This window comes from Doryrhamphus excisus, chromosome 13, assembly GCF_030265055.1.
Source record: "Doryrhamphus excisus isolate RoL2022-K1 chromosome 13, RoL_Dexc_1.0, whole genome shotgun sequence".
NCBI classification, from domain to species: domain Eukaryota; kingdom Metazoa; phylum Chordata; class Actinopteri; order Syngnathiformes; family Syngnathidae; genus Doryrhamphus; species Doryrhamphus excisus.
Genome location: NC_080478.1, coordinates 20,638,520 through 20,665,794, shown reverse-complemented (window position 1 = coordinate 20,665,794; position 27,275 = coordinate 20,638,520). Strand labels below are relative to the sequence as shown.

Genomic DNA, 27,275 nt, shown 5'->3' with positions numbered 1-27,275 from the left:
AGGGTATCACAACATATCCTGACCCAAGACCAACAGAGACCAGTATTATGAGTACCCTTTTTCCGAGGAATGCTGCTTACCCTTTTTGCCCCATAAGTCGTTTACTGTTAAATGTCGCACCTGTCGATAAATCAATTAACCGCAAGATAAGTAAAAACAAACTTGATCGTTTTTCTGGGCTCGGTAAATTGACATGTGCATGCATGTTTTTTGGGGGTTGCACGGTGGACGAGTGGTTAGCGTGCATACCTCACAGCTAGGAGACCGGAGTTCAATCCCACCCTCGGCCATCTCTGTGTAGAGTTTGCATGCGTGGGTTTTCTCCGGGGACTCCGAATCCAAAAACATGCTAGCTTAATTGCTAGCTTAATTGCTAGCTTAATTGGCCGCTCCAAATTGTCCATAGGAATGAATGTGAGTGTGAATGGTTGTTTGTCTATATGTGCCCTGGGATTGGCTGGCCACCAGTCCAGGGTGGACCCCGCCTCTACCGCTTTGCTATATGTGCTAGCGATAGCACTACTTGCTAGCTGTGTGTGTTGTGTATAAAACACGGCCATTTGTGCATTGTGTCAAAGTTTGTGACAAAGACAATGAAATAATAATAATACAAAAAGAGGAAGTAGGTTTCAGTTATTGCCATTGCTATCGATGCTATGTGCTAATAAATGCTAGTTTTATTGGAATAGTCGTCCGTGAATGTTTACAGTTTATTCGTGTTGGAGCGACCTCAGTCAACAACAATAAAGATACGGTGACGTCCGACCGTGTTGATGTTGATGATGATGATGATGCTGATGATGAGGATCGCCACTGATGATTCAGACAATATTTCTTATGTCTTCTCGTTGACTCCATGACAATGTCTTCCCGCTCGTCTTCCTTCTCCATGAAGAATTCTTCTTACGCTTTAATTTGCCTCTCCGTGCTCTTCTCACGATGTCGGCTGTGAGCGGGCGTCACGCCGCCGATTTTGTTGTTGTTTAGAGTCTTCAACCTCACGTAACACACACCTCCTGCTTGGAATACATCGATATGACGCGCAAACACACACAACACACACACACACACACACACAGCAGGCTTGTCCTCTTGATCCTGTCTGCTGTGTCGTGCATCCTATTTCCTGTTTAGACAAGCAGGCCCGCCACAAATATGCTAAACTGCACACAGCCAGAGAGGAGATGAAAGACAGAGTGTGTGTGTGTGTATATATGTGTGTATATGTGTGTGTGTGTGTGTGTGTGTGTGTGTGCAAGAGGGAGAAATCCCATTTCATTGTCATAGTGTTTAATATTTATTGGAAAAATGTAAAGAAAATGTAAAGGAAGTGCTCCTCAGCGAGCAGGCGGGATTAGCATAAATAGTTTGGAGCGTGCTCGTGTTTGGGGAGTAAAGTCGCATACGTGCACGTGTCGCACGGCCATGCGCAGGTAGTGTGAACACGCACACACACACACACACACACACACACACACACACACACACGCTGACCTTTCCACACAGCATGCTTGTTTTCCTGCTGGGTCTCCGTCTTAAGCGGCAACGCCGCTGATCCAGGACCAGCAAGTTGACTGTCATGTTCCTGCGGAGGCGGGGGGGGGGGGGAGGTTGCCAAACATTCTCCAATTAGAGTCCTTCAAAAAGCATCATGAATAATGGTCGACTTGTCATGATTTCAAAGTAAAAGCCCCACAGGTGTTAAAATGGGAATGCTGTTGTTCTTTTTCCGCTAACTAGTGATGTCATTCATGAACTTCCTGAACGGGACGCAGACACTAACAATTCATTCATTCATTCATTTTCTACCGCTTTTTCCTCACGAGGGTCGCGGGGGTGCTGGAGCCTATCCCAGCTGTCTTCGGGCGAGAGGCGGGGTCCACCCTGGACTGGTCGCCAGCCAATCCCAAGGCACATATAGACAAACAACCATTCACACTCACATTCATACCTATGGACAATTTGGAGTGGCTAATTAACCTAGCATGTTTTTGGAATGTGGGAGGAAACCGGAGTACCCGGAAGCAGAGAATCGAACCCAGGTCTTCCCGATGTGGTCAACATGCTAACCCAGGGGTGGGCAAACTTTTTGACTAGCGGGCCGCATTGATATAACAATCAATGTATCTGTAAAATTGTCATGCAATCTGCTATTATTATTTATTATTTTATATTTAAATATTTAAATATTTTAAAAATAATAAAATATTATAATAATTAAAATAAAATTAAAATAATAATTATTATATTATTATTATGTAAAATATGCAAATATAACAATATTATTATATATAATTAATATAATAATTAGCATTAATATAATAAATATAATAATCATAATAGTTATAATAATAATATAATAATTATTATTTACATTTTTATTATTATTATGTGCTTGTGTCTCTTTTTTCAGGAGCACTTTGTAAACAACAGACCATGTCAAACAACGAAATTGATACAACCATCAAAAGGTTGGCTCAGGCCATGATGCCAGGTTGTATGTTGAGTTTAAATTAAATACTTTGGAAAGATTGGGCGGGCCGTATTCAAACACTTGGCGGGCCGGATGTGGCCCCCGGGCCGTAGTTTGCCCACCCCTGTGCTAACCACACGTATGTATGTACATCTAAATGAATCTCAACCTTTGCAGACCAAGTGAGACTTTGGTACGTCTCTCTGACCCTGGTCTCCTAGCTGTGAGGTCTGCGCACTAACCACCAGACCGCCGTGCAGCGACACTAACAATTGACAATGACAATTTTACAAGTCCTCCCTGCCTCTCACACCCCCGCCCCCGGCGAACTGCCCCACTATTTGCCGCACATGTAGCACTGTAGCGTGTACTATAACATGCAGGGTGGGCTTCTCTCTGCTGACCTTCCTCTTCTTCTTCCTCCTCCTCACGTCAACAGTCTTTGTGTTCCGACGTGCGAGCCCGACGAAGAGGAGTCTCTTCGGTCCTCAAACTTTGTCAGAAGCTTCTCCAGCAGAACCAGGTTGGTACCCCGGACCCCCCCCCCCCCCATCCAGCTTGAGACCATTTATTTGATACTTTATATACTTTATACTTACTTGGAATGTTCAAAATAACTTTTCCGGACGGATTTGTTGACATTTTCAAGAATGGAAGAACTGGATACATTTTGGGGGGTGAAGTGGATCAACATCTGCATCCAGGATTTTTAAAATACTGGGAGATCTTTGGTATTTGTGTATATAAAATAGCCACAGTACTTGGGGTATAAATACAGTGTAAAAATACAATATGTGGGATTATCATTTTAATGGGAATCACAATAAAAAATCATCAATGGTGCTTTGTGGGGGTCCGTTAGGTTGTTATTGATAAAAACGGAATCAATGTTTTAGCTTGATACCCTAACATAAACGTTTCCTCGTGGTGCAGTCGGGCCCTGTGGCGGAGGCGGAGGCGGGCCCGGAAGCGGAGCAGCACCGTGAGGCTCTGCAGCTGCTGTCAATCAACCTGGAGAGGAGGTGGGAGGCCATCGTCATGCAGGCGCTGCAGTGGCAGAACCGACTGAAGAAGGAGCTGGGAGAAGAGCAGGTTAGAACACCATTGTCGTTTCTATTTTTTTTTTTTTTTTTGGGGGGCGGGGGGCAATGACTTTATGACGCTTTTATATCTTTAGACTTTATCTCAATGTCAAACTTTATTACACTTCACCAATCTACATGGGGATTCAGTGGAAAAGCACCAAGAGCAGGACAAGGAGATTTACACTATAAAAAATGACTTTAAACAGTTAAGACTGTTGTCTACACACACATACACACACACACACACACACATATACACACACACACAAGCAGAAATGACAAATAAGGGAGGCGGGACGCTGTGACCTCGCCGCCTGGCTGCAGAGTCGTTTGACTTCCTGTGTGGAGGAAGACCAACACGAGTGCTTTGGCTTATAAATGACCACTTGGGCACCATGATGAAGTGAAGGTGCCTTCCTATTGTGTGTTTGTGTGTGTGTGTGTGTGTGTGTGCCCAAATAGGCTGCACCTGTTTGACATCAGGTGATGTCCGTCCTCCATACCAGCACGCGTTGGGGGTACCGACATTAAAAATAACAATGTTACTTAAGCTGTAATTGTATTTTAAGTATTTAAGCCAAAACCTTAAACGTGACAAATTCATCCTGTTCTTTGACTTTAAGGAATGTCCACTTAATGTCGTTCCCATTCAACATCCTGTGGCATGGACACCTATTTACCGTATTTTCTGGACTATAAGTCACACTTTTTTTCATAGGTTGGCTGTTCCTGCCACTTATACTCCAGAGCGACTTATACATGAAAAAAGTGTTTATGTTCCATAAACACTGGACACCTTTTGTGTTCATGTTTATTTTTAGTGTAGCTGAATAAGCATTGTGTTAGCATATCTTACACCTATTCAGCCTGTTCTCTATTCTTTTATTAACGTTAGAACTTGCCTTCCAAGAGGACCTAATGTCTGTTTTGGTCAAGTTGTTTGGAAAATAAATTACCCGCAAAAAATGCCACTTATACTCCAGTACGACTTATGTATGTTTTTTTCTACCTAATTATGCATTTTTGGCCTTGTGCGACTTATACTCTGGAGCGACTTATAGTCTAGAAAATACGGTAGTTCTAATTCTGATTTTCCGGACTATGAGTCGCTGCGGAAGATAAGTCACACCAGGCAAAAATACACAATGAAGACATAAAACAAAACAAACTGTACAAAGACTGTAAGTCAAGACGTTTCATCCTGAAAGGCCAGTTGTAGTAATAACAATGGTAATGGTAATGGTAATGGTAATGGTAATGGTAATGGTAATGGTAATGGTAATGGTAATGGTTTTATTTCATTTAAACATGCATCAGATTCCAATTGAGTGCATCCCATAATCAGTTCCCAGTTCCACATGTCCAAAAGTATCCTACCCCTCCATCTGGTACAATCACGAACTCTTACATTTGTTCACTTCCTGCTTTCACAATATAATTTAATAAAAAAAAATATATAAATATATTTTTCATATTTTTTTTATATTTTATAATACAATAAATTATTATTTTATAAATGTTATAATACAATAAATATTGTATTTATAATAAAATAACATGGAGAACAACAGGCTAAATAGTTGTCTGTGAAAAGGTGGCATGTTAACATAACATATTAACACTAAATAACATAACTAATTTACTTGCGGTTTGTCATCTGCAGAATATGATTTTCTTTTTGTCTTCCGTCTTTCTCAGTTGCTTTTATAAGTAGATTTTTGGTGGTATGTGAGCAATAGGAGTAGCAGCTAGTGGCACACAAGCTAACCAGAGCGCCCTCTCCTGGCTGTCAGTGTAAAAAAAACTATAACGCTCCGTCGCTCCGGAGTATGAGTGGCAGGACCGTCCAAACCATGAACAAAAGTGCCACTTATAGTCCAGAAAATACGCTAATCACACGCAAGATGAATCCACGGACATTGGCCATGGTAATTAATTACATTTATGAAGAAGTAATTCTGTTACTAATTCGATTATTCGTATGGAAAGTAACTAGTAATGACAACAAAGTACTTTTTTGAAGTACTTTTCCCAACAATGCCAATGGTTGTGTACAAATTGTATTCGCGGTGAGTCTTATAAATCCAACAGACTGCGTATAAAAAGCGTCTGCTGTTGTTGTTCACCGTTAGCTAGTCGTCGTCGAGACCAAGGTGCGCCTGCGTGCACGCGGAGGCGATTCATCCGTGCTGGTGTACTTGTCGGGAACCAAGCAGTGATGCCGGCCCGCCTCGCAGCTTTCTGACGGCCGAGACGCCGCCAGCGTCGCTAGCAGGTGGGGGGGGGCGCTCGCTAGCAGCGCCATGACTAATCACCCTGACTGCAGCAGATAGCTGCGCTCTCCTTGGAGCTCCGAGCGCATGCTAAGCTAACAAATGGGAGCAGTCACCTGGGAGCTAATGGGAAAACTTTCTCCGTTTGGCCTCGGAAAAAACATTGAAGTCACAAACAATAAGATGGCGAAGACTCTCAATGCTCGATTCCCGCTCGGTTCCTCGAATCCGCCGTTCTCGTCTTGGGGAAAGTTTTCTTCAAGTCGTTGCTCGACGTGAAAAAAGAAGTCGGCGTTTTCTGTTAAACTGCTTAGAAGCGACAGAAATGAAATCAATGACAGACATAAATAATACAGAAGCTTTGTGGGGGGATTTGATTGGATTAGACGGCTGGAGGCCCCGCCCCTTTGTGTCCAGCGAGTGTATGCTCTATCAGCAGCGAGAGGATAAACACATTTCATACAAATTCATCACACACACACACAGCCAACTAGTTTATGAGATTAATAGGCTATGAATGACTAATATCACCCCCCCCACACAGACCCCCCACATATTAACGAGATGAGGAGCAATTTGTATAATTATAGATTTCCGGCGTCTAAGCACATTTTCAGAGGGCCGCAGCTTTCTGAAGGCTTTTGATTACGTGTTTACGTACGCGCTCTCTCGCCTCTCGCAGTTCCACTCTGAATTATTCATCTCTTTGTTCCACCGTGGAATCTTTCACCCTCACATTTAGGAGGCATTTCTTCATCTTCACAGTCATCATCACCGCCAGGATCACCGCTTCATTGACTCCGCCCACAAAGTGTCTAGTTTTACCTCCAAGAGAACCCGGACTCGGCAGAGTCCCGACTCAAGCCCTTCAAGCAGAGAGGCTCAAAAAGTTCAAGATGAGTAAAAATGTCCTTTATACCGTCTTGTCCTCAGGTCCCCGGGAACTTCCTGGAAGCGGGGCTTGTGGACATCCACCAGCCCAGCCCGGTCCAGGCCCCCCTGGTGGCAGCGGCCCCGGACGACTCGTGGGAATGGGATGAGACCGACATGACAATCACAGAATCCCAAGCAGTACCAGAACCCGACCTCACGCACAACCTTCCCGCTTCAGATGGCATCCCGACAAGCCAGAATCCTGAGGTCCCACCCCAAGTGTTCCCCCCTGAGAAAGAACCCATCTACCAGGTCTACAGCCTCCACACTGTCCAGTTTCACAGTCCTCAGAGTCCTCAGGCTTTCTCCAAGGCGGCAAAGAGGAAGCAGCATATTTTCCAGAAGAGTCTCAGCAAGGACTCCACTTTCTCCTCCATGGAGTCTCTCCCGGACCTCCTGGGCGGGCTGATGCCAGGCGAGCGAGGAGGGGAGAGGCCTTGGTGCTCTCAGAGGGAGGGGGGCAGGGCCAGCGGCCAGTCATCTAGCAGTCGTCCATCGGAGAGCGAAAGCGGGATTGTTAGCGATGGAGGGGACACCGAGACCCTGACCGCCAACTGTGGCATCCTGGGAGATGAGGAGGAAGAAGATGTTACTCTGACGCTGCACGAAGACGACCGACGGATCGGAGGCAGAATCCAAGGAAAAACCGAAGATGCCGGGGATTCCGTCCACAAGGCTGGAGGACGGGAAGCAGCTGAGATCCTGGTGAACGGAGGACCACCGGACTCGGACCGCCATGCAGCCAAGCCTCTCCTGAGCTGCGGTGGTTCGGATACGCCCCCTGCTCTCCAACACCAGACTTCTAGTCCCGTCTTATCTCAGGGTTCCTCCCTGGATTCCCTCCTGGCTCTGGGCTTGGAACTGTTCCCGTCCAAAGAAGTACTTCACCGCAGCGCCTCTCTGGAGAGCGGCCTCGCTCCATGTCACAGTGCGGACGCCGACACCTGCGCCAGTCTCGCCAGCCTTGTGGAGCTGGACCTAGACCAAATGAGGGATGATGACCATGGTGGTCTGGAAGACCACAGGATCGGTGAAGGAGCTCAAGGAGAGCTGAGCAGGAGAACACTTGACCTCCTGAAGCGTCTGGAGAACATTGAGAGTCCTCTGATAGCCAAGATGACTCGTAGTGTGTCGGACATGACGCTTCGGAGAAGCTCTCCTCTCCGTCGTCAACTCGCAGCTTCTCCTTCTCTCGGAGGCCGACATGCGGCACTCCCACGGAGGTCACGCAAGGCACCGCCGTCCCTCATCAACGAGAGCTCGGCTTCGCTAACGGAGTTGAGCAGCGCTGAAGACTCCTCTCTGGCTTCTGAGGACTTAACCGTGCTCCCCAATCAGAGGAACCTCCTTCAGGATCAGTCCTTGGTGGCGAGCAGCAAGCACAACTTCTACAGGAGGTGCTGCAAGAGGAGCAGCCAGAGAGAGGAGGCGGACGCCCTGAGCTTGAGCATGGTGGTCAACGTGTCTTGCACCTCCACTTGCACTGACGATGAGGACGACAGTGACCTCCTGTCCTCCTCCACCCTCACCCTCACAGAGGAGGAGCTGGGCGTGCGGGATGGAGACGAGGAGGAGGAAGAGGAGAGGCTGACACCTGCCTCATCTGGGAACGAGGAGGACGAAGATGAAGACACAATGGATGACTCCTACATGGAGTACATGAAGAAGGAGCTGCAGGGTTGGATCCGACCTCCTCGTACCTCTTCTTTGTCCTCCTCAAAGACCGAGGAGGGGCTTCAGGATGAACTTCAGTGTGGGAGTAACCTCACCTCCTCAGAGCAACGTCGGCTCCTAAACTCTAGCCACCAAAAGGCAGAAGAGAGGGAGCAGCAGGAGGTGCAGGAGAACCTCAGGAACGTTCCAAGGAGCTTCATCAGTCACTTGGTGGATGACCTGGAAAACGGAAATATCGAGCACACCTCTTTGAGTGGCAAAGACCAGGATGACCAGCTCCTCCGAGAGGAGACCAGTGTCTTCACCAAGAAAGGAGAACCTCTCAGGGAGACGTACACTTTCTCCAACATCTTCATCCCCACAGAGTCAACCAACCAACTTCCTTCATCTCCGTCCTGTGAGCTCCTCACACCTGCCTCCTCATTGGTGGGACAGCTAAAGGGGGAGTTACCCTGCCAGAGCTCCGCCTCGCCCCCATCGCCACGCCTGGACCGCCAATCACATGACGGCAGACCAGGCGTACGGAAGGCCATCAACATCCAGGAGAAGTTCAAGTTCTCCTCTCTGGTGATGGAAAAGAGCAGCAGCGGGGTCCGAGACAAAGATTCCTGCCTCCCAAGCAAAAAATGGAAAAGTTCCTACTCTTCTTGCTGCCAACACCTCAACTCGCACTCACCCGACTCGCCCGACTCACCCGACTCACCCGACTCGCCCGACTCACCCCAGCAAGGCAGCAAGGAGGCCGTGCACGACTTTGTCATGGAGATCCTGGAAATGGCCAGGAGGGGCAACGACATTCCAGACGGGAAGTCTGACCTTGACTGCCGACCTTCGTCTTTAGCCCAGATAAGAGACAAGGTAACTCACACGTCAATAATTCATGCAAAATAATCAAATCGCGTCTAATTGGACGCGCTTGTTGATATTTAGCAATCTTTTGCGATTGATGAAGTTTTGGTTGGCCTCCCATTTTCTACGTTTGAAGGACAAATGAGTAGAAACTAAAAGATGTTCACTGGTTTGCGCTAATTGAATCAATCGCATGACAAAGTTAGCGTCTTCATTTCTCATCAGCCGTTCTGCTAAAAGTTTCAATAACTTTTTTCGTACGCAAACAAATGTCACGATTTATTGATGTGGCTTTTTTTGATGCCACAAGTATCAACGCACACTCGAAGAACTTAAAAAAAACGTCATCTTGTTCCTTTGAATTCCCGAAGGTTCTCCAGCATTCCCACCAGCCTCTGCAGCTGCGTAAGGGAGACTTCTACTCCTACTTGGCGCTCTCCTCGCACGACAGCGACTGCGGCGAGGTCACTCAGTGCGCCGAGGACAAGAGCGCCACCCCAGCGCCCTACGCCATCCCAGCGTACGCCACGCCCACGCAAGGCCTCAGCAGCCCAGAACCAGACGCCGGCCCCAGCCGGGGAGCTTCTCGGACGTCCTCAACTCGCCGTGACGACAACCAGCTCTGCGCTCTTGACTTGGAGTCACATGATCATCTTGCCACAAGCCCCTCCCCCTCTTTTCCCCAAAGCCCAGACATCCGGGATGAGGAGACCCTGTTTCCAGCCTGCACGGAGGAGGTTTACCTGGGCCCGCCCCTCTGCTACAGCATGCCCCCCACCAAAAAGGCACCAAAGGCCCCCCTCCCGACACGCCACGGAGGGTCCCATCCAGAGGAGGTGATCCCTCCTGTCCCGGAGCCCCTATACAGCTCCTTCTCCATCAGCACCTCCGCTAGGAGGAGGCCCGCCGAGACTTCCTGTTCTGGTTCTGGTGAGCACCCACACCTCCTCTGTGATGTCGCCGGCGGTGTGGGAGCACGGCGGGGGGAGACGAGTCCTAATGAGGCTCCTTCTTATCTTCATCCCCTGATAGACTCGCCCTCGGCAGCACGCACTAAAGCGCTTGAATCCAATATTGGCGTCGTAATGACCAAGATAAGTGTCGGCGGAGCCGCTACAAATCCCTCAAAAGAGCCGGCCGCTGCCGCTGCGCGTATTAATCCCAAAATGAACTGCTGGCCGATGAAAGAGGCTGATAGAGCGGCGGGGGGGAGGCGAGGAGAGGCGGACGCTCGCAGCTTCAAGCAGCCGGGGGCGACGGCGAAAGGGCGGCGAGGCTCGCGACAGGAAGCCAAGATGACGACCACGACAGCGGCCAAGCAGGTTGGTGTCGTGGGTATTAGCCTGATCCGCAGCCCTCTGCTCCGGGTATTAGTCCCAGCCCATCTCCTCCGTGTGTGCCCACGTAATGAGGCCGCGTGTAGTCCTCTCTTTTCCATTTCACAGCTCACTAGGACACCCTGATATGCAAAGTACACACGCTACACACTTGTACAATAGACAGATGGCATTATGGGAAATGAAAAATGTCCCAATGCAATCATAAATATATATTTATATATTTCAATAAAAGGCTCATACATATTCATTTTGAAAAACAAAGCCGTAAATTGTTGCAATTTTACAAGAAAAAAAGTTGTACTCTTGAGTTTTGTGACTCTTAAGTTGGGCAGTCATGAATTATTTTTTCTTTGGAATCACATGTGTGGGTTTTCCGGTATTCCGGTTTCCTCCCACATTCCAAAAACATGCTAGGTTAATTAGCCACTCCAAATTGTCCATAGGTATGAATGTGAGTGTGAATGGTTGTTTGTCTATATGTGCCCTGTGATTGGCTGGAGATTGGGTGTATCCCCGCCTACCGTCCACAGACAGCTGGGATAGGCTCCAGCATAACCGCAACACTAGTGAGGATAAGCAGCATAGAAAATGAATGAATGGATCTAAATAATATTACATATAATAAATATGGGCTGCACGGTGGACGAGTGGTACGCACGCAGACCTCACGGCGAGGAGACACGAGTTCAATTCCACCCTCGGCCATCTCTGTGTGGAGTTTGCATGTTCTCCCCGTGCATGCGTGGGTTTTCTCCGGGTACTCCGGTTTCCTCCCACATTCCAAAAACATGCTAGGTTAATTAGCCACTCCAAATTGTCCATAGGTATGAATGTGAGTGTGAATGGTTGTTTGTCTATATGTGCCCTGGGATTGGCTGGCCACCAATCCGGTGTGGACCCCGCCTCTCGCCCCCAAAAGACAGCTGGGATAGGTTCCAGCACGTCTGTGACCCTCGTGAGGATAAGATATAAATGAAGAAATAATAAATATGTAAAAAACGTGTATTACTAGCTGAAAAAGTATGAGAAAATATTGCAATTTTATGAAAAAAAAGTGTACTACTACAAGAAAAAGTAATTTGTATGAGAAAATACTGCAATTTTACAGAGAAAAAGTTAAAAAATAACAAATAATGACCAAAATAATTAGAAAAGTCAATATATTTTATATAAATAAAGCACATATCTTCCATTTGTCCAAAGTGTAAACGTAACGTTTGTCCTCCATCCTTTGTCCCTCCATCCTTTGGCCCCTCCCCTCCCTGTCCCTCCCCCCTCAGGTGTTAATGCAAGGTGGGATTTGCAGACGTCTCACTTTAAGGTCCACGGAACAACATCAGCATAATTACTAGCAGTCGGATTTGATTAGGATTCATCAGCCTTCATCCCGTCGCTGAATTAGCGTGTTTGTGCTCTTTTTCACTTTTCTATTTCCTCATGCAAATGAGACCACGCAACCTTGCTAGCTTTAGCAACTTTTAGCGATTTTTTTTTTTTTTAGCCTCTTTGCCCGTTTCCTGCATTTTAATGAAAGCCACGTGTCCTTAAAGCAGGACGGTAACACGTTGACTCGCGGCTCGTCTCCGCCGGGGACGACGGTTCCGTATTTGCTTTGCAGCAATTTGGGCTCATTGAACAAGAAAGCCGATGATGATGTTTGCCTTCTTTGCTTGGCTTCCATTTCTTCCACTTTGTCTGCTGACACGGAATGTTCCTCTTGTCTCTCTCGCTAGGTCAGCGCTGTCAATCACAACACCAGGGACTCCCAGGGGCGGAGCCAAATCCCCATCAGGCCGCCCGCCTCCAGGATGAGGCCAATTAGAGTACGTCCTCTGTTACGTCATCAATGTTATGACATACTCCCACAAAGGAAACAAAAACAACTACTTCCTGTTTGTTCTTTTTCGTGAACCCCCCCCCCCCCCCCCCCATTGTGTCTCCCAACAGTCAGGCAGACTATTTGGGCGCAGATCTGCGACAATACAATTTAAACGTTGCCGTAAATAAATCAATAAAACACCAATAGTCGGGGGCGGCACGGCGGTCTAGTGGTTAGCGCGCAGACCTCACAGCTAGGAGACCAGGGTTCAATCCCCACCCTCGGCCATCTCTGTGTGGAGTTTGCATGTTCTCCCCGTGCATGCGTGGGTTTTCTCCGGGTACTCCGGTTTCCTCCCACATTCCAAAAACATGCTAGGTTAATTAGCCACTCCAAATTGTCCGTAGGTACGAATGTGAGTGTGAATGGTTGTTTGTCTATATGTGCCCTGTGATTGGCTGGCGACCAGTCCAGGGTGTACCCCGCCTCTTGCCCGAAGACAGCTGGGCTAGGCTCCAGCACCCCCCGCGACCCTTGTGAGAACCAATAGTCGGCGGCTCTAAAGGTACTAAAAGTACTAAAAGTAAACTCCAGACTCAGCAGAATGCTAGGAAGTGAAGCGGTGAAGTATATTGAAGTCGAATTGCATGCCGAGTACGACAAATTCCTACATGTTGGGTGGGAGGTGGGGGGCGGGGCTCCTCCCTGCAGTTCACCGTACCCCCAGGGGGGCCCACCCCGCTGTTTGAGAAGCATTGACTTAGCAGATGGAAACATATTATGGAAGCATCATATCTCATATCTAAAGTGGCCTTTTCGTTTTCCACCACGAAATAAAACCAAGCAGAAAGCTGAAGAACACCAACAAAGACTACCTGTATGTGTGTGTGTGTTGTGTGTGTGTGTGTGTGTGTGTGTGTGTGTGTGTAGCGGCTGGCCGGTGGGCCCCTCCAGGGCTGGGTAAACCTCAGTGCCCCCTCCACTCTATACACACACCCCCCTCAGGGCAGGGCACGCTAGTCCTGGTGAAGCTCTGACAGCTGCAGGTTGTTGTTCACGTGCACTCTCACGCTCGCTCGCTCACACACACACACACACAGCAGAGGACAAAGCTGCATACACACTGGCATGACACGTGCACGCTCGTGCTCACATCATATCATTGATGCATGCAGCTGGTGCTGACCCCCATAGGGTGTCCCCGTCTAGCCCACCTGTTCACACACACAACCTCAATTAAAGCAATGGTGAAGGCTGCTCGTGATGTGCACCGTGACCCAGACCGCACACACACACACACATGAACACAGGACACAATGTGTGTGTGTGTGTGTGTGTGTGTGTTCAGGTTCCATCATGCTCATAAAGCCTAAATACACAAAAGAACACAAAAATAACACACACACATATATAGCAGAATTGTGTTAATAATGAATGGGACTCATTGATTGGCATCCAGATCCTGGGTCAGTTTCATGCCGTGTTTGGTTGTCATGCGTCCACATGTAGGGTTGGCTGTGGCTTACAACTAAGTCACAAATTCACCGATATGAGCTCAAATACTGTAAATTGCAGTGTATAATATCATCACACAGCAACCTAACACTCAAAAGGTATGTACATCTGATATATACAAACATGTACCAATATAATGGATAACGCGTTCCGCTGGAGCAGACTATTTCATTGGTGGACAAGCGGCGTAGAAAAATGGTGGATGATGTTGCTGAGTGCTGCCTGTGTCCACCAGAGGAAGCCAGACAACCCTAGAGGGAGGCTGACGTCATCGCAGCGCACCAATGAATGTGGTTTTTTTTTCAATTTTAGACTGGTATTGGTACATGTTTGTATATTTGTGATAACCTATCACTGTCTATTTCATATGTAACTTTATCCATGATGTGGTCGCAGCTTTTGAACAGGTTCACTTTAGTTTTCACTTTCACTTTTTTTTATTCGATGCAGTGGCGTCAGAAGAGTCTGGTCCCCACTTGGGAAACGTAACAAAGGGAAAAAAGTTCATTAAAAAAACGATTTCTTCCATTCATATATTTTTTTTGTATAGTTTTTGGTCATTTTTGGGAACACCATGAAACACGAGGACCACTTGTAATAACTCTTCATTTTTAGCGTAGAAATGGATAAAAATGCGATGATGGCGTGGCTATGAATTTGGTCCTCCTGACACGCCTTGTCTCCCCATCCCTCCAGAGTGGACCTGCAGGAGGCGGAGCTATCCGAGTCCAGCCGTGAGGAGACGCCACCGACGGACAGAGCATCCTCCACTTCCACAAACTTGCAAACATCTATATGACACACACACACACACACACACACAAGTGGTGTTAAAGAAGAACGTTGGAAGAGAAGAAGAAGCGGAGAAAGTGTACGGACTGAAAGGTGACCATGTGACATGGCGAGGCATAAAGGATGATGGGAAAGTGTAACGTAGAAGGAAACAGGAGATGAAAACCATGTTTTATCTATGCAACACGACCAAAGCAGCCATGTTGCGTGCCAGCGTGCGTGTTTGTGTTTGACGTGAACGTGAACGTGAGTTTGGAGTCTTGAGCGTGTATTTGTGCCTTGCCGTATAAGCCGCCATCTTTTTAAGACGACGATGAAGCGCTGATGTAAGGTTGAAGTGAGCTTGTGTACATTTGTAAAGCCGGAATGTTTCGTGTGTGTTTGTGTAGCTCCGCGTGTCGTGTCCTCGTTAGCATTAGCGTTACAAGTGGCCTGCATGATTCCTGCTAACGGCTAGCTGACAAAGTTCATTCATTGCAAGGCTCGTTTGTTCTTTTATGTACCACTCGTTCACAGGACGTCAAAGATGTCTGTTTGCTAAATTAGCAAAACACGCGTCCGACGGCGGCCCTGTTATTCCTCTTGTACCTCCTCATCCTGGGAGAGGCATGCTAAGCTAGGCTAATATTCAATACAAATAAAGAATCATTAGCATCGATTGTTATTTGTCTTTCTTGTGTCACCTGATTGTAGAATAAACATGCTGGGCGTTATGCTACGTTATTAGTCTAGCTAGCGAGCTGCTAACAGGGTCGTTACACACAATTGCTACTTTTTGCTCGTTTTCCATACTTTCTTACCGTACGTTTTCTTCTCGTAATTTGGACTTTATTCCCATAATATTACAGCCTTTTCCCCATCCTACTTTAAAAAAATATTACATAAAATATTACAACTTTTCAAAATAAAATTGTTACTTTGACATCAGAACTTCATGTAATTAAAATTATTTTTCTTCATATTATAATGACATTATTCTTGTATAATTAGGGCTTTTCTCATTCAATGGCAACTTTTTTTTTGTCATATATTTTGCCATTGTTGTAGTAAAATTCTGCATTTTTTTTCTTTTTTTAGGCAAATATTTCTTTTGTAAAAGGATGATTTTATTGCCATAATATTTTGACTTTATTCTCATAGTATACATTTTTGCCCCCAACAAAAAATTCCAACTTTATTCTTTGTTTTGATGGTTTTTCATAACATTAGGACTTCAAAAATATTTTTAGGTTTATATTATGGGGAACAAATATTATATAAATATTAATATTTCAACTTATATATATATATTGTTAACTTTATTTCTCCTCATAATATTAAAAATATGAATTGTCCAACTTTTTTCTCACCATATTTTGACTTTATTTTTTCCATTTTATTTTTAGTCTTGTTGAATTATACTTTTAGAATGTGCTAAAGAATGTATAAAATCTCAAAATTTAAATTTGTTTGTATTTTGTTTATTGTTTGTTTTTCAAATCCATTTCTAATCGAATGACGGTAATGTGGCTAAATGCCACGTGTCTATATTTCATGTATTTATTAAAAAGTCCTGTGAGTGAAGTGACTACTTTGGTTAAGGAAACATATCAAGGCACATTTTGAGTAGTTAAAATGTGTGTTATCATTTATAGAAAAAAAAAAAGCCAAAATGGCACCAATTGGGTAGAATGTCCAGTTTGACCAGACTGGTCCCGGAGGACCAAACACATCTTGATGGCCGAAGACCTGTGGACCAACCAGTGGTCTTGGTGGTGAGATCTTCACTCCCCTGTTGAGTATCTTTAACATTTGATTTCCTCTTTATGTCTTTTTGTGGTTTCACGCTGCTCACAAAAGCATCATTAACAACAAATTCTTTTGTCCTGCCCTCAATCAGCCTCTTTCCCGCCTCCCGCCTGCCAGCCTGGCGATGAGAGCGGACACGCCGTCGTCTTCATCATCATCTCAATGACCTTGTTGTGACAGATGAAGGAACGAACGGAGATGTCTTTTCATATCACAAAGCGTCTTAATGTTCTCTTGATTGAAGGAGACGCGCATCACGTTCCCAAAGTGATCCTATTGCTTGTTTGGGGAAAAGACGACATGGCCTCTTGGCACATATTCATATCAATACCATTATGGTGTACATAAAAGTGAGGGACAGGAAGTGTTGATGGCGTCATGTGAGAGTCATGCCTCGAGATAGTGCCAAGTCGAAGCCGGTCTCCCGTTTGGGAACACTTGTCCTTCCAGGTGAACTACGTCAACAGCAGAGTCAGACCGTGTGGGTGAGTTTTTTTCCGTTTTATACCCGAGTTCCTGTTTGACGCCTTTATTTTGGAGCACCTCCGTCTTACTTTGCCCTGAGTTCTGTCTTCTTTACTCCTCGTTTATCTGTTGCTCATTATAGTTGTCTTATTGGGTTCAACTGAACTTGGGTCCTTCTCTCCTTCTCTCTGTTTTTAGTACATGTTCATCTGCTCAGCTACTAGAGCCCTCTAGACATGAAATAACACCCCTATAGTCACCTTTACCCTCATATGACCCAATAAAGTAGATAGAAGCAGAGAGACTCATGTTTGCTTTTATTATTGTATAATAATAATAATAATAATAATAATATAATATAATATAATAATAATAATAATAATAATAATAATAATAATAATAATAATAATAATAATTATTATTATTATTATGATTATTATTATTATAATAAATAATAATAATAATAATAATAATAATAATAATAATAATAATTATTATTTATTATAATAATAATAATAATAATAATAATAATAATAATAATTTCTTATTAATAATAATATTATTTGTTATATTATATTATAATATAATATAATATTAATATTTAAATTAATATATAATATTTATATTATATTATAATATATATTAATATTTATATTAATAATTATAATATTATAATATAATATTATTATTGTTGTTGTTGTTGTTGTTATGACCATGATGATTATTATGATTATGATGATTATTATTATTATTATTCATTCATTCTTTCATTTTCTTCCACTTATCCTCACAAGGGTTGCGGGGGGTGCTGGAGCCTATCCCAGCTGTCTTTGCCCGAGAGGTAAGGTACACCCTGGACTAGTGGCCAGCCAATCACAGATTATTATTATATATATTATTATATATACTATTATATATACTGTTATTAGAGCCCTCTAGACATGAAATAACACCCCTATAGTCACATTTATTCTCATATGGCTCAATAAAGTAGATAGAAGCAGAGAGAATAAGTTATTATGCCAGAAATAAGACTCATGTTTGCTTTTATTATTATTATTATTATTATTATTATTATTATTATTATTATTATTATTATTATTATTATTATTATTATTATTATTACTATTATTCCAGCACCCTGTACAGGCACTGTATTGACATTTCATGCTTATAGATGTATCCATGCTATATAGAGTAAATATAAGTCTTATATAAGTCCTATATAAGTGTTAGTAAGAAGGTGACACGGTGATCACTCATCATGAGCAAGGTGGCGCTGTGGTGCAGATAGAGGCTGTGTGTGTGTGTGGGGGGGGCAGGGGGGGGCTCGGGGGGCTGTCCTCTCATGACTGATAAGAATGATGAATGAAAAAGCTTTTAAAGACAAATCAAAGGAGGAGATTTGACTTTTTGCAATTAAAAAGATATGTTATTTTTTTGTGCGGCAAGAATGGAAATGGCTCTTAAGGTCGTAAAGGTCGAGCGCGTCCAAGCGTGGCGTCCCTGCAATTACTGCTCAGACTGCTGCCTGACTTGGGGGTGTGGGGTTGGGGGGCGGGGGGGTCTTCGCACCGCATTAACGCTCCCTGTTGAAGAGATCACATCACATCATCATCATCATCATCATCGTCGTCATGTCCTCCTAACCAGGATGAAGACAAGAAATATGACAATAAAAGACTTAGCTTGAAACATTGTTGAAACATCTTAAAGGCCTACTTTATAAAACGTATATTTCATCTTACATTATCTTATCACAGAGCAAATATTAGCTTATTTTGGAATTCTGGCTTCCTGCTGTCTACTTCCTGACTACTTCCTGTTAGCTACAAGCTGCTAATGCTTGTTAATAAGGCTAATTGTAAATATTAGCTTATTTTGGAATCCTGGCTTCCTGCTGTCTACTTCCTGACTACTTCCTGTTAGCTATAGGCTGCTAATGCTTGTTAATAAGGCTAACTGTAAATATTAACGTATTTTGGAATCCTGGCTTCCTGCTGTCTACTTCCTGACTCTTCCTGTTAGCGATAAGCTGCTAATGCTTGTTAATAAGGCTAACTGTAAATATTACCTTATTTTGGAATCCTGGCTTCCCGCTGTCTACTTCCTGACTACTTCCTGTTAGCTACAAGCTGCTAATGCTTGTTAATAAGGCTAACTGTAAATATTAGCTTATTTTGGAATCCTGACTTCCTGTTGTCAACTTCCTGAATACTTCCTCTTAGCTAAAAGCTGCTAATGCTTGTTAATAAGGCTAACTGTAAATATTAGCTTATTTTGGAATCCTGACTTCCTGTTGTCAACTTCCTGAATACTTCCTCTTAGCTATAAGCTGCTAATGCTTGTTAATAAGGCTAACTGTAAAATTAGCTTATTTTGGAATCCTGGCTTCCTGCTGTCTACTTCCTGACTACTTCCTGTTAGCTATGGGCTGCTAATGCTTGTTAATAAGGCTAACTGTCAATATTAGCTTATTTTGGAATCCTGGCTTCCTGCTGTCTACTTCCTGACTACTTCCTGTTAGCTATAAGCTGCTAATGCTTGTTAATAAGGCTAACTGTAAATATTAGCTTATTTTGGAATCCTGGCTTCCCGCTGTCTACTTCCTGACTACTTCCTGTTAGCTATTAGCTGCTAATGTTTGTTAATAAGGTTAACTGTGAATATTAGCTTATTTTGGAATCATGGCTTCCTGCTGTCTACTTCCTGACTACTTCCTGTTAGCTACAAGCTGCTAATGCTTGTTAATAAGGCTAATTGTAAATATTAGCTTGTTTTGGAATCCTGGCTTCCTGTTAGATACAAGCTGCTAATGCTTGTTAATAAGGCTAACTGTAAATATTAGCTTATTTTGGAATCCTGGCTTCCCGCTGTCTACTTCCTGACTACTTCCTGTTAACTATAAGCTGCTAATGCTTGTTAATAACGCTAACTGTAAATATTAGCTTATTTTAGAATCCTGGCTTCCCGCTGTCTACTTCCTGACTACTTCCTGTTAGCTATAAGCTGCTAATGCTTGTTAATAAGGCTAAATGTCAATATTAGCTTATTTTGGAATCCTTGCTTCCTGCTGTCTACTTCCTGAGTACTTCCTGTTAGCTATAAGCTGCTAATGCTTGTTAATAAGGCTAACTGTCAATATTAGCTTATTTTGGAATCCTGGCTTCCCGCTGTCTACTTCCTGACTACTTCCTGTTAGCTATAGGCTGCTAATGCTTGTTAATAAGGCTAACTGTAAATATTAGCTTATTTTGGAATCCTGGCTTCCTGTTAGCTATAAGCTGCTAATGCTTGTTAATCAGGCTAACTGTAAATATTAGCTTATTTTGGAATCCTGGCTTCCCGCTGTCTACTTCCTGACTACTTCCTGTTAGCTATAAGCTGCTAATGCTTGTTAATAAGGCTAACTGTAAATATTAGCTTATTTTGGAATCCTGACTTCCTGTTGTCAACTTCCTGACTACTTTTTCTTAGCTATAAGCTGCTAATGCTTGTTAATAAGGCTAACTGTAAATATTAGCTTATTTTGGAATCCTGGCTTCCTGCTGTCTACTTCCTGTTAGCTATAGGCTGCTAATGCTTGTTAATAAGGCTAACTGTAAATATTAGCTTATTTTGGAATCCTGGCTTCGTGCTGTCTACTTCCTGACTATTTCCTGTTAGCTATAAGCTGCTAATGCTTGTTAATAAGGCTAACTGTAAATATTAGCTTATTTTGGAATCCTGACTTCCTGTTGTCAACTTCCTGACTACTTTTTCTTAGCTATAAGCTGCTAATGCTTGTTAATAAGGCTAACTGTAAATATTAGCTTATTTTGGAATCCTGGCTTCCTGCTGTCTACTTCCTGTTAGCTATAGGCTGCTAATGCTTGTTAATAAGGCTAACTGTAAATATTAGCTTATTTTGGAATCCTGGCTTCGTGCTGTCTACTTCCTGACTATTTCCTGTTAGCTACAAGCAGCTAATGCTTGTTAATAAGGTTAACTGTAGTTGGCTAATGTTAGCGGTTTGCTGATTGTTTGGTATTCTTTGATGGAGTTGGCTAACGTCTGCTGATGTTACAAAACATTACAAACTTAGTTGGACTCAATGCGGTGTATTCATAACACAACAAGATGGCCGCCATTTTGTATGCTAACGGAATGTTAACTGAAAACCACAGAGGTTCCGCTGTTGATGTAATATCTCTTCTGTATTAAATGGGCCTGTAAGAAAATAATATTTGTCTTTTCAAATGAATAAGCGGTCTTCGTTAATGGGCCAATGAAGAACAGGCCGTTTGGCCACCGTACTGTAAAAAGTATTCCTGTCATATGAATGACAGTAGAAGATGTAGTGTCGGAATCAAACAGGCAGCAGGATGTCGGTCGCATTCGAATGCAGCACACCGTTTCTTTGTGTTGCCGTCAAATGAAAATGGGACGTATAGCGAGTGAGGCACGTTGGCGCCTAACGACCTCCTGGTGGCACGGCGTGAAGCCTTCGCCTGCCCTGATGAGCGCTGCCGCCGCTTCATCATGGCCGCCGCCGCCGCCGTCTCTTCTAGACAAGGAAATGGAAGTGGAGATTGAAAACAGACTCACGGGCTGATCTCACGTTATTATGTTGGAAAGAAAAGTGCTGAGGTTGTTGTCATCAGACTCTGGCGTGGTGGTGGGTGGGGGTACACCGGGAAGGGGAGGAGCCTATGTGACCTTTCAACTTACTCCACTACAGAGTCAAAATACGCCCGCGTATGTACAGTCGTGATGGGAAACTGTGGACTGCGGAGTTAGAAGTGTACCCAGAGTACCCGGAGAAAACATTCAAACTCTCCTGGCTGTGTGACCAACATGCTAACCACTCATCCACTATGCGGTCCTGTAAGTATTACTTTTAAAACAAAATTCAATTAAAAAAACTCTAGAATTTTGAAGGACTCTAACATAGACGATGCCCTGTGGCATACATGGTGGTTGTCTACCATCACAGATTTCTTGTTTGTTTGTATTTCTTGTTATTAGCTTGTGTACTTAATGAGTGTTTGTACTGTGAAGCGTAGTGTGAAGTGGGTGGTCCTTGAACACATCATGATGACAATTAAAAAAACTCTAGAATTTTGAAGGACTCTAATATAGACGATGCCCTGTGGCATACATGGTGGTTGTCTACCATCACAGATTTCTTGTTTGTTTGTATTTCTTGTTATTAGCTCGTGTACTTAATGAGTGTTTGTACTGTGAAGCGTAGTGTGAAGTGGGTGGTCCTTGAACACATCATGATGACAATTAAAAAAACTCTAGAATTTTGAAGGACTAACATAGACAATGCCCTGTGGCATACATGGTGGTTGTCTACCATCACAGATTTCTTGTTTGTTTATATTTCTTGTTATTAGCTCGTGTACTTAATGAGTGTTTGTACTGTGACGCGTAGTGTGAAGTGGGTGGTCCTTGAACACATCATGATGACAATTAAAAAAACTCTAGAATTTTGAAGGACTCTAACATAGACGATGCCCTGTGGCATACATGGTGGTTGTCTACCATCACAGATTTCTTGTTTGTTTATATTTCTTGTTATTAGCTCGTGTACTTAATGAGTGTTTGTACTGTGAAGCGTAGTGTGAAGTGGGTGGTCCTTGAACACATCATGATGACAATTTAAAAAACTCTAAAATTTTGAAGGACTCTAACATAGACGATGCCCTGTGGCATACATGGTGGTTGTCTACCATCACAGATTTCTTGTTTGTTTGTATTTCTTGTTATTAGCTTGTGTACTTAATGAGTGTTTGTACTGTGAAGCGTAGTGTGAAGTGGGTGGTCCTTGAACACATCATGATGACAATTGAAAAAACTCTAGAATTTTGAAGGACTCTAACATAGACGATGCCCTGTGGCATACATTGTGGTTGTCTACCATTACAGATTTCTTGTTTGTTTATATTTCTTGTTATTAGCTTGTGTACTTAATGAGTGTTTGTACTGTGAAGCGTAGTGTGAAGTGGGTGGTCCTTGAACACATCATGATGACAATTAAAAAAAACTCTAGAATTTTGAAGGACTCTAACATAGACGATGCCCTGTGGCATACATGGTGGTTGTCTACCATCACAGATTTCTTGTTTGTTTGTATTTCTTGTTATTAGCTCGTGTACTTAATGAGTGTTTGTACTGTGAAGCGTACTGTGAAGTGGGTGGTCCTTGAACACATCATGATGACAATTGAAAAAACTCTAGAATTTTGAAGGACTCTAACATAGACGATGCCCTGTGGCATACATTGTGGTTGTCTACCATCACAGATTTCTTGTTTGTTTATATTTCTTGTTATTAGCTTGTGTACTTAATGAGTGTTTGTACTGTGAAGCGTACTGTGAAGTGGGTGGTCCTTGAACACATCATGATGACAATTAAAAAAACTCTAGAATTTTGAAGGACTCTAACATAGACGATGCCCTGTGGCATACATGGTGGTTGTCTACCATCACAGATTTCTTGTTTGTTTGTATTTCTTGTTATTAGCTTGTGTACTTAATGAGTGTTTGTACTGTGAAGCGTAGTGTGAAGTGGGTGGTCCTTGAACACATCATGATGACTGTAATAAAGTGTGTGTGTGTGTGTGTGTGTGTGTGTGTGCTTTGAGAATGATTGAGTTTTCACAGCAGCCATCAAAAGACATTTAAAAAACAATTTGATAAAAGACGGCAAGAGGCCACGCAGCGTCCGAAGGCCCAAAAAATAAAAGGAACGATGATGGCGGCGTCAGACCGCGACGCTGGCGTCCGCCATCAATCATCCCTATGTGTGTGTGTGTGTGTGTGTGTGTGTGTGTAGGACAGAGACAAAGACATAAGTCGATGTCTATGATCAATCATTTGCATATGGAGGTGTGCAGCTAAGATACGTGTGTGTGTGTGTGTGTGTAAACTTCAGGCCTGTAATTGCTGCTAACAGTTCATTCATCACGGCTGCCGAGGCGTTTACGACTAATATTTCAGCTCCCATTACTGCGGCGGCAAGGAGGGCCCACACGCCACTCTGAACTCTGACCCCTGCCAGGCGCTGGCAGGCCGACCCCATCCATCACGGAGCGGAGAGGAAGAAAATATTACAAAGGGAACGTCATTAGTTGGAGCGGAGAGGAGAGACTTCTGATTTTATGTGTCGTTGTCTGATGAAGAGCTGCTTCTCATCATCATCACTCTAAGCTCTTTGGACGTCTTCATCGCTTCTTCATCATCATTTCTTCGCCGTGGCGTCATCATCAGCATCAGTAATCGACTCGGAGGCAAATAATGTCTGCCGGTTTCATTCCAGTTGCTTTTGGACTCGTACAAGATGTACAAGATGTCCTACGGTGCCGCAATGCAGCACAGGAAGTACACTGTCGCGGGGTTTAACTTCTCACCTTTGAGGTGATGAGTTCAAGTACTTCCCGTTGCTTCCTTTAGAAACTCTCCCGATTGGGAATCATCAGAAATAATCTGTTCCACAGTCAAACTGTATCCTACTTTGTGTTTTAGTGCCAAACAAGCTTCTTCTTCTATTATTACCATCTTCTTATTGCTGATGCTCATCCTTGTTGCATTCAAAGAAACCACGTAACTTATTAAACTCATGTTTCTGAGCATACTTAAATGCAGCAAATTGTTATAGAGTTTTTTGAGAGGGTTTCATAGTTGAAACAGGTAGCTAGCTTGTTAGCTAGCTCACACTAACTTGTTTTCTCTTGTTAAAATACACAGAAAAGGGAAATACGTATGTGTTCATTGTAAATGACATGTTTACATTTTATTATTCTTAGCTAGTCACTTACTTATTTTGAAGAACATGTCGTTTTGCCACCGGATGTTGGCGCGCTTTTATTTTGGTAGGGAACTTTTCTTGTTCCTGTCTTTGAAAAGAAAAATGGAACCGTGCTAACGTTAATTGCAATCCAACACTACAATGTTCTCACGTATTTTCTCAGGTAAGGTTGTGTGCACTGATTGTTTGTCTTAATATATTGAGAAATAAGCTAATAAGAATGTGTGTTTTCATTGAATTGTTCGTGTTTAAAGTTGTCAAAGTGTCAACCTGGGTGGTGGTTTGTTTATTTACCTTGTGTTTAAGCTAGCGCCCCTGGAAGGCACAATGAGGTATAAAACAGCTGACTAAATATCTCAGACTTTGTGTGTTAATAATATATGATGATAAATATGTTGTCAAATAAGTTGTTGAAATGTTTGTGTGAAGCAGTATACATCACAATGTCATATTTGTTGTTTATTGTGTAGTTTTCACAGTGCTCGCGGTGCTTGTGATGCAAACTGAGCCAGAAGAATAAAGGCACCTGCTTGAAACGCCACGTCTGACTTAATATCTTCATTCAAAGTGGCCGCTACATTCACCTTTCACATAAGGACTGTGGAAGGTGGGCAACATTGGAAAGGTTCTGGCGTTCCTCCGCTCCGGTATGTAGCCAAGATGGCGACCAACACTGCACGCTCACCATTGTGAGTGTTTTGACTCCAACATCCATGTACTGTACTGTACTGTACTGTACTTGTACGCAGTTCTGCACTCCAAAGACTAAAGTACAGAAGTGCGCCAATTGAGAGACGGCACAATTGATTGGATTATCTTAGTGAGAGGCAGCAGCGCGAGGTGGGCGGGCCTGGAGGTGGTGATGGTGGTCTTCATTAGGAGTCTCTGCTTAGAGCGCAGATCTAATTTAGACTTGAAGCTGCCAGCGACCACTGTGAACTTTTATTGCTATTTAATCTGCTCTATTATTAGTGAGCGCACACACAAAGGACGATTCCAGACAGTTCTGCTTGTGGAGGATGATGGTGGTGTAGTGAAATGTATTACATTTACATCAAGTCAAGCGGTTCAAGTGTAAGAGTCTCAGGTTTGATTCCCAGTATATTAGAAATGTCAATATGCAAATAAGACTCTGTGGCGAGTTCAAGAACTGAAGAAGGAAGAGGGAATGCGAGCGTCAGTGGGAGCTTTATGTAGCTAGCAAATTAGCTTTTAGCTTAGCATGTATGCTATTTTTCTGTGTTTTCTCTAATACAAATGCTGATAACTAAGAAAATGATTGAATTCATCAGACGAGATGAGCAGCCTTGGTCAGCGGTAGAAGACTCCGAGGTCGCCGAGTGCTCTCTTCACTTGCTTGGAAGTCTTCCTGGAGCTCCGCCAATGTACTCTCAATCCAAAGGCGTCTCTCCTTTGTAAGTTTCACTAGTGATGAAAAAGTCAGTCAAATATGTTATTGTCTAAATTAAGGTGACTTTATGCTTCCTTTTTACACCAGTAGATTCTGGGTGCCATAAAAAATTACATTAACCCCACCCTTTTTTTATTAGTAATTACCTTTAACTAACTTTTTAGGTGCCCTGGCAGTCAAGGGACCTTGGAAATGTCTAGATTTTCCCCTTTAAAAGCACCCCGACCAATAACGTTCATAAATACTCAATAGAAGAATGTATCATTAATCCATGTGGTTGGTAATGGTATCGCTATTTCAGTCCTGGATGATGGGAATAGGAATCAGCAGCATAAGACCCTGATCTGAGCATCCCTATTTATATGTTATGTTACCCACATGTTTGTTTTTATGTTTTCCTTTTATTTTTTTTTTCGCTGAACCTAGCCTCCAAAAGAGCTAGAAAGTGGGACTTGGCAGCTGATCCTTCATAGAAGAACTATAAGGACCACAGGCCATGTATTATTTATGTTTGGGCCTGTTTGTGAAGGTTTTTTGTTTGAATTAAGGCAATACATGCATGGCTATATTACCGCAGATGAACTGTTGCTGCCTGTTGCCATAACTTGAGAATAAAACAACTGCAGAACTCAAAGCGATGTTAGAAAAGAGAATGGGAAGAAATCAAATTCAAGAAATTTAAGGCCCCTAGACTAAAAAAGTGTGACGGGAGAGAGACAGGACTGGATTTTTGTATTTTTGTTTACTCTGGCATGGGATTGGGATGGGACAAGATTGTAACTACGTAGCCACTACTCTAGGGCTAGGTTCACACGCCATTTTCATTAAAAAAATGGCAGATGTGACGTGATGTGACGCTGTCACAAGGAGTTAGGAGAATATGAAACAGGTATAGAATAGGCTTGAGCAGAAAAAAAACGATAAATACAAACTAGTTGGGCGAGATGCACCAGAAAAGAATACACATGTCACTCAGGCAGCATGCGGACAAAGCAGTACGATGCCACGTCGTCCTCCTGTAGCCAGGCAGCATGGCAAAGTGGCTAGAGGGGCACCTCCTGGCA

General features: G+C 43.4%; 1 protein-coding gene and 1 long non-coding RNA gene across 9 annotated transcripts in view; both read left to right on the top strand.

Moving 5' to 3' along the window:
* Positions 1-15,536, top strand: part of LOC131139972 (A-kinase anchor protein 6-like) — a 99,228-nt gene extending 83,692 nt beyond the window's left edge. For all 8 annotated transcript variants that reach the window (XM_058089960.1, XM_058089959.1, XM_058089957.1 and 5 more), the window contains 6 exons: positions 2,913-2,996; positions 3,407-3,565; positions 6,765-9,296; positions 9,659-10,609; positions 12,361-12,450; positions 14,658-15,536. In XM_058089960.1, the coding sequence (XP_057945943.1) occupies positions 2,913-2,996; positions 3,407-3,565; positions 6,765-9,296; positions 9,659-10,609; positions 12,361-12,450; positions 14,658-14,699 (3,858 nt within the window). In that variant the 3' untranslated portion in view covers positions 14,700-15,536. The remainder of the gene's footprint in view (positions 1-2,912; positions 2,997-3,406; positions 3,566-6,764; positions 9,297-9,658; positions 10,610-12,360; positions 12,451-14,657) is intronic.
* A 9,361-nt stretch (positions 15,537-24,897) lies between these two features.
* On the top strand, positions 24,898-27,268 carry LOC131140485 (uncharacterized). The gene is made up of 3 exons (XR_009132420.1): positions 24,898-24,963; positions 25,271-25,447; positions 26,093-27,268. It is a non-coding gene; the product is annotated as an uncharacterized LOC131140485 (long non-coding RNA).
* Positions 27,269-27,275: the final 7 nt, after the last annotated feature.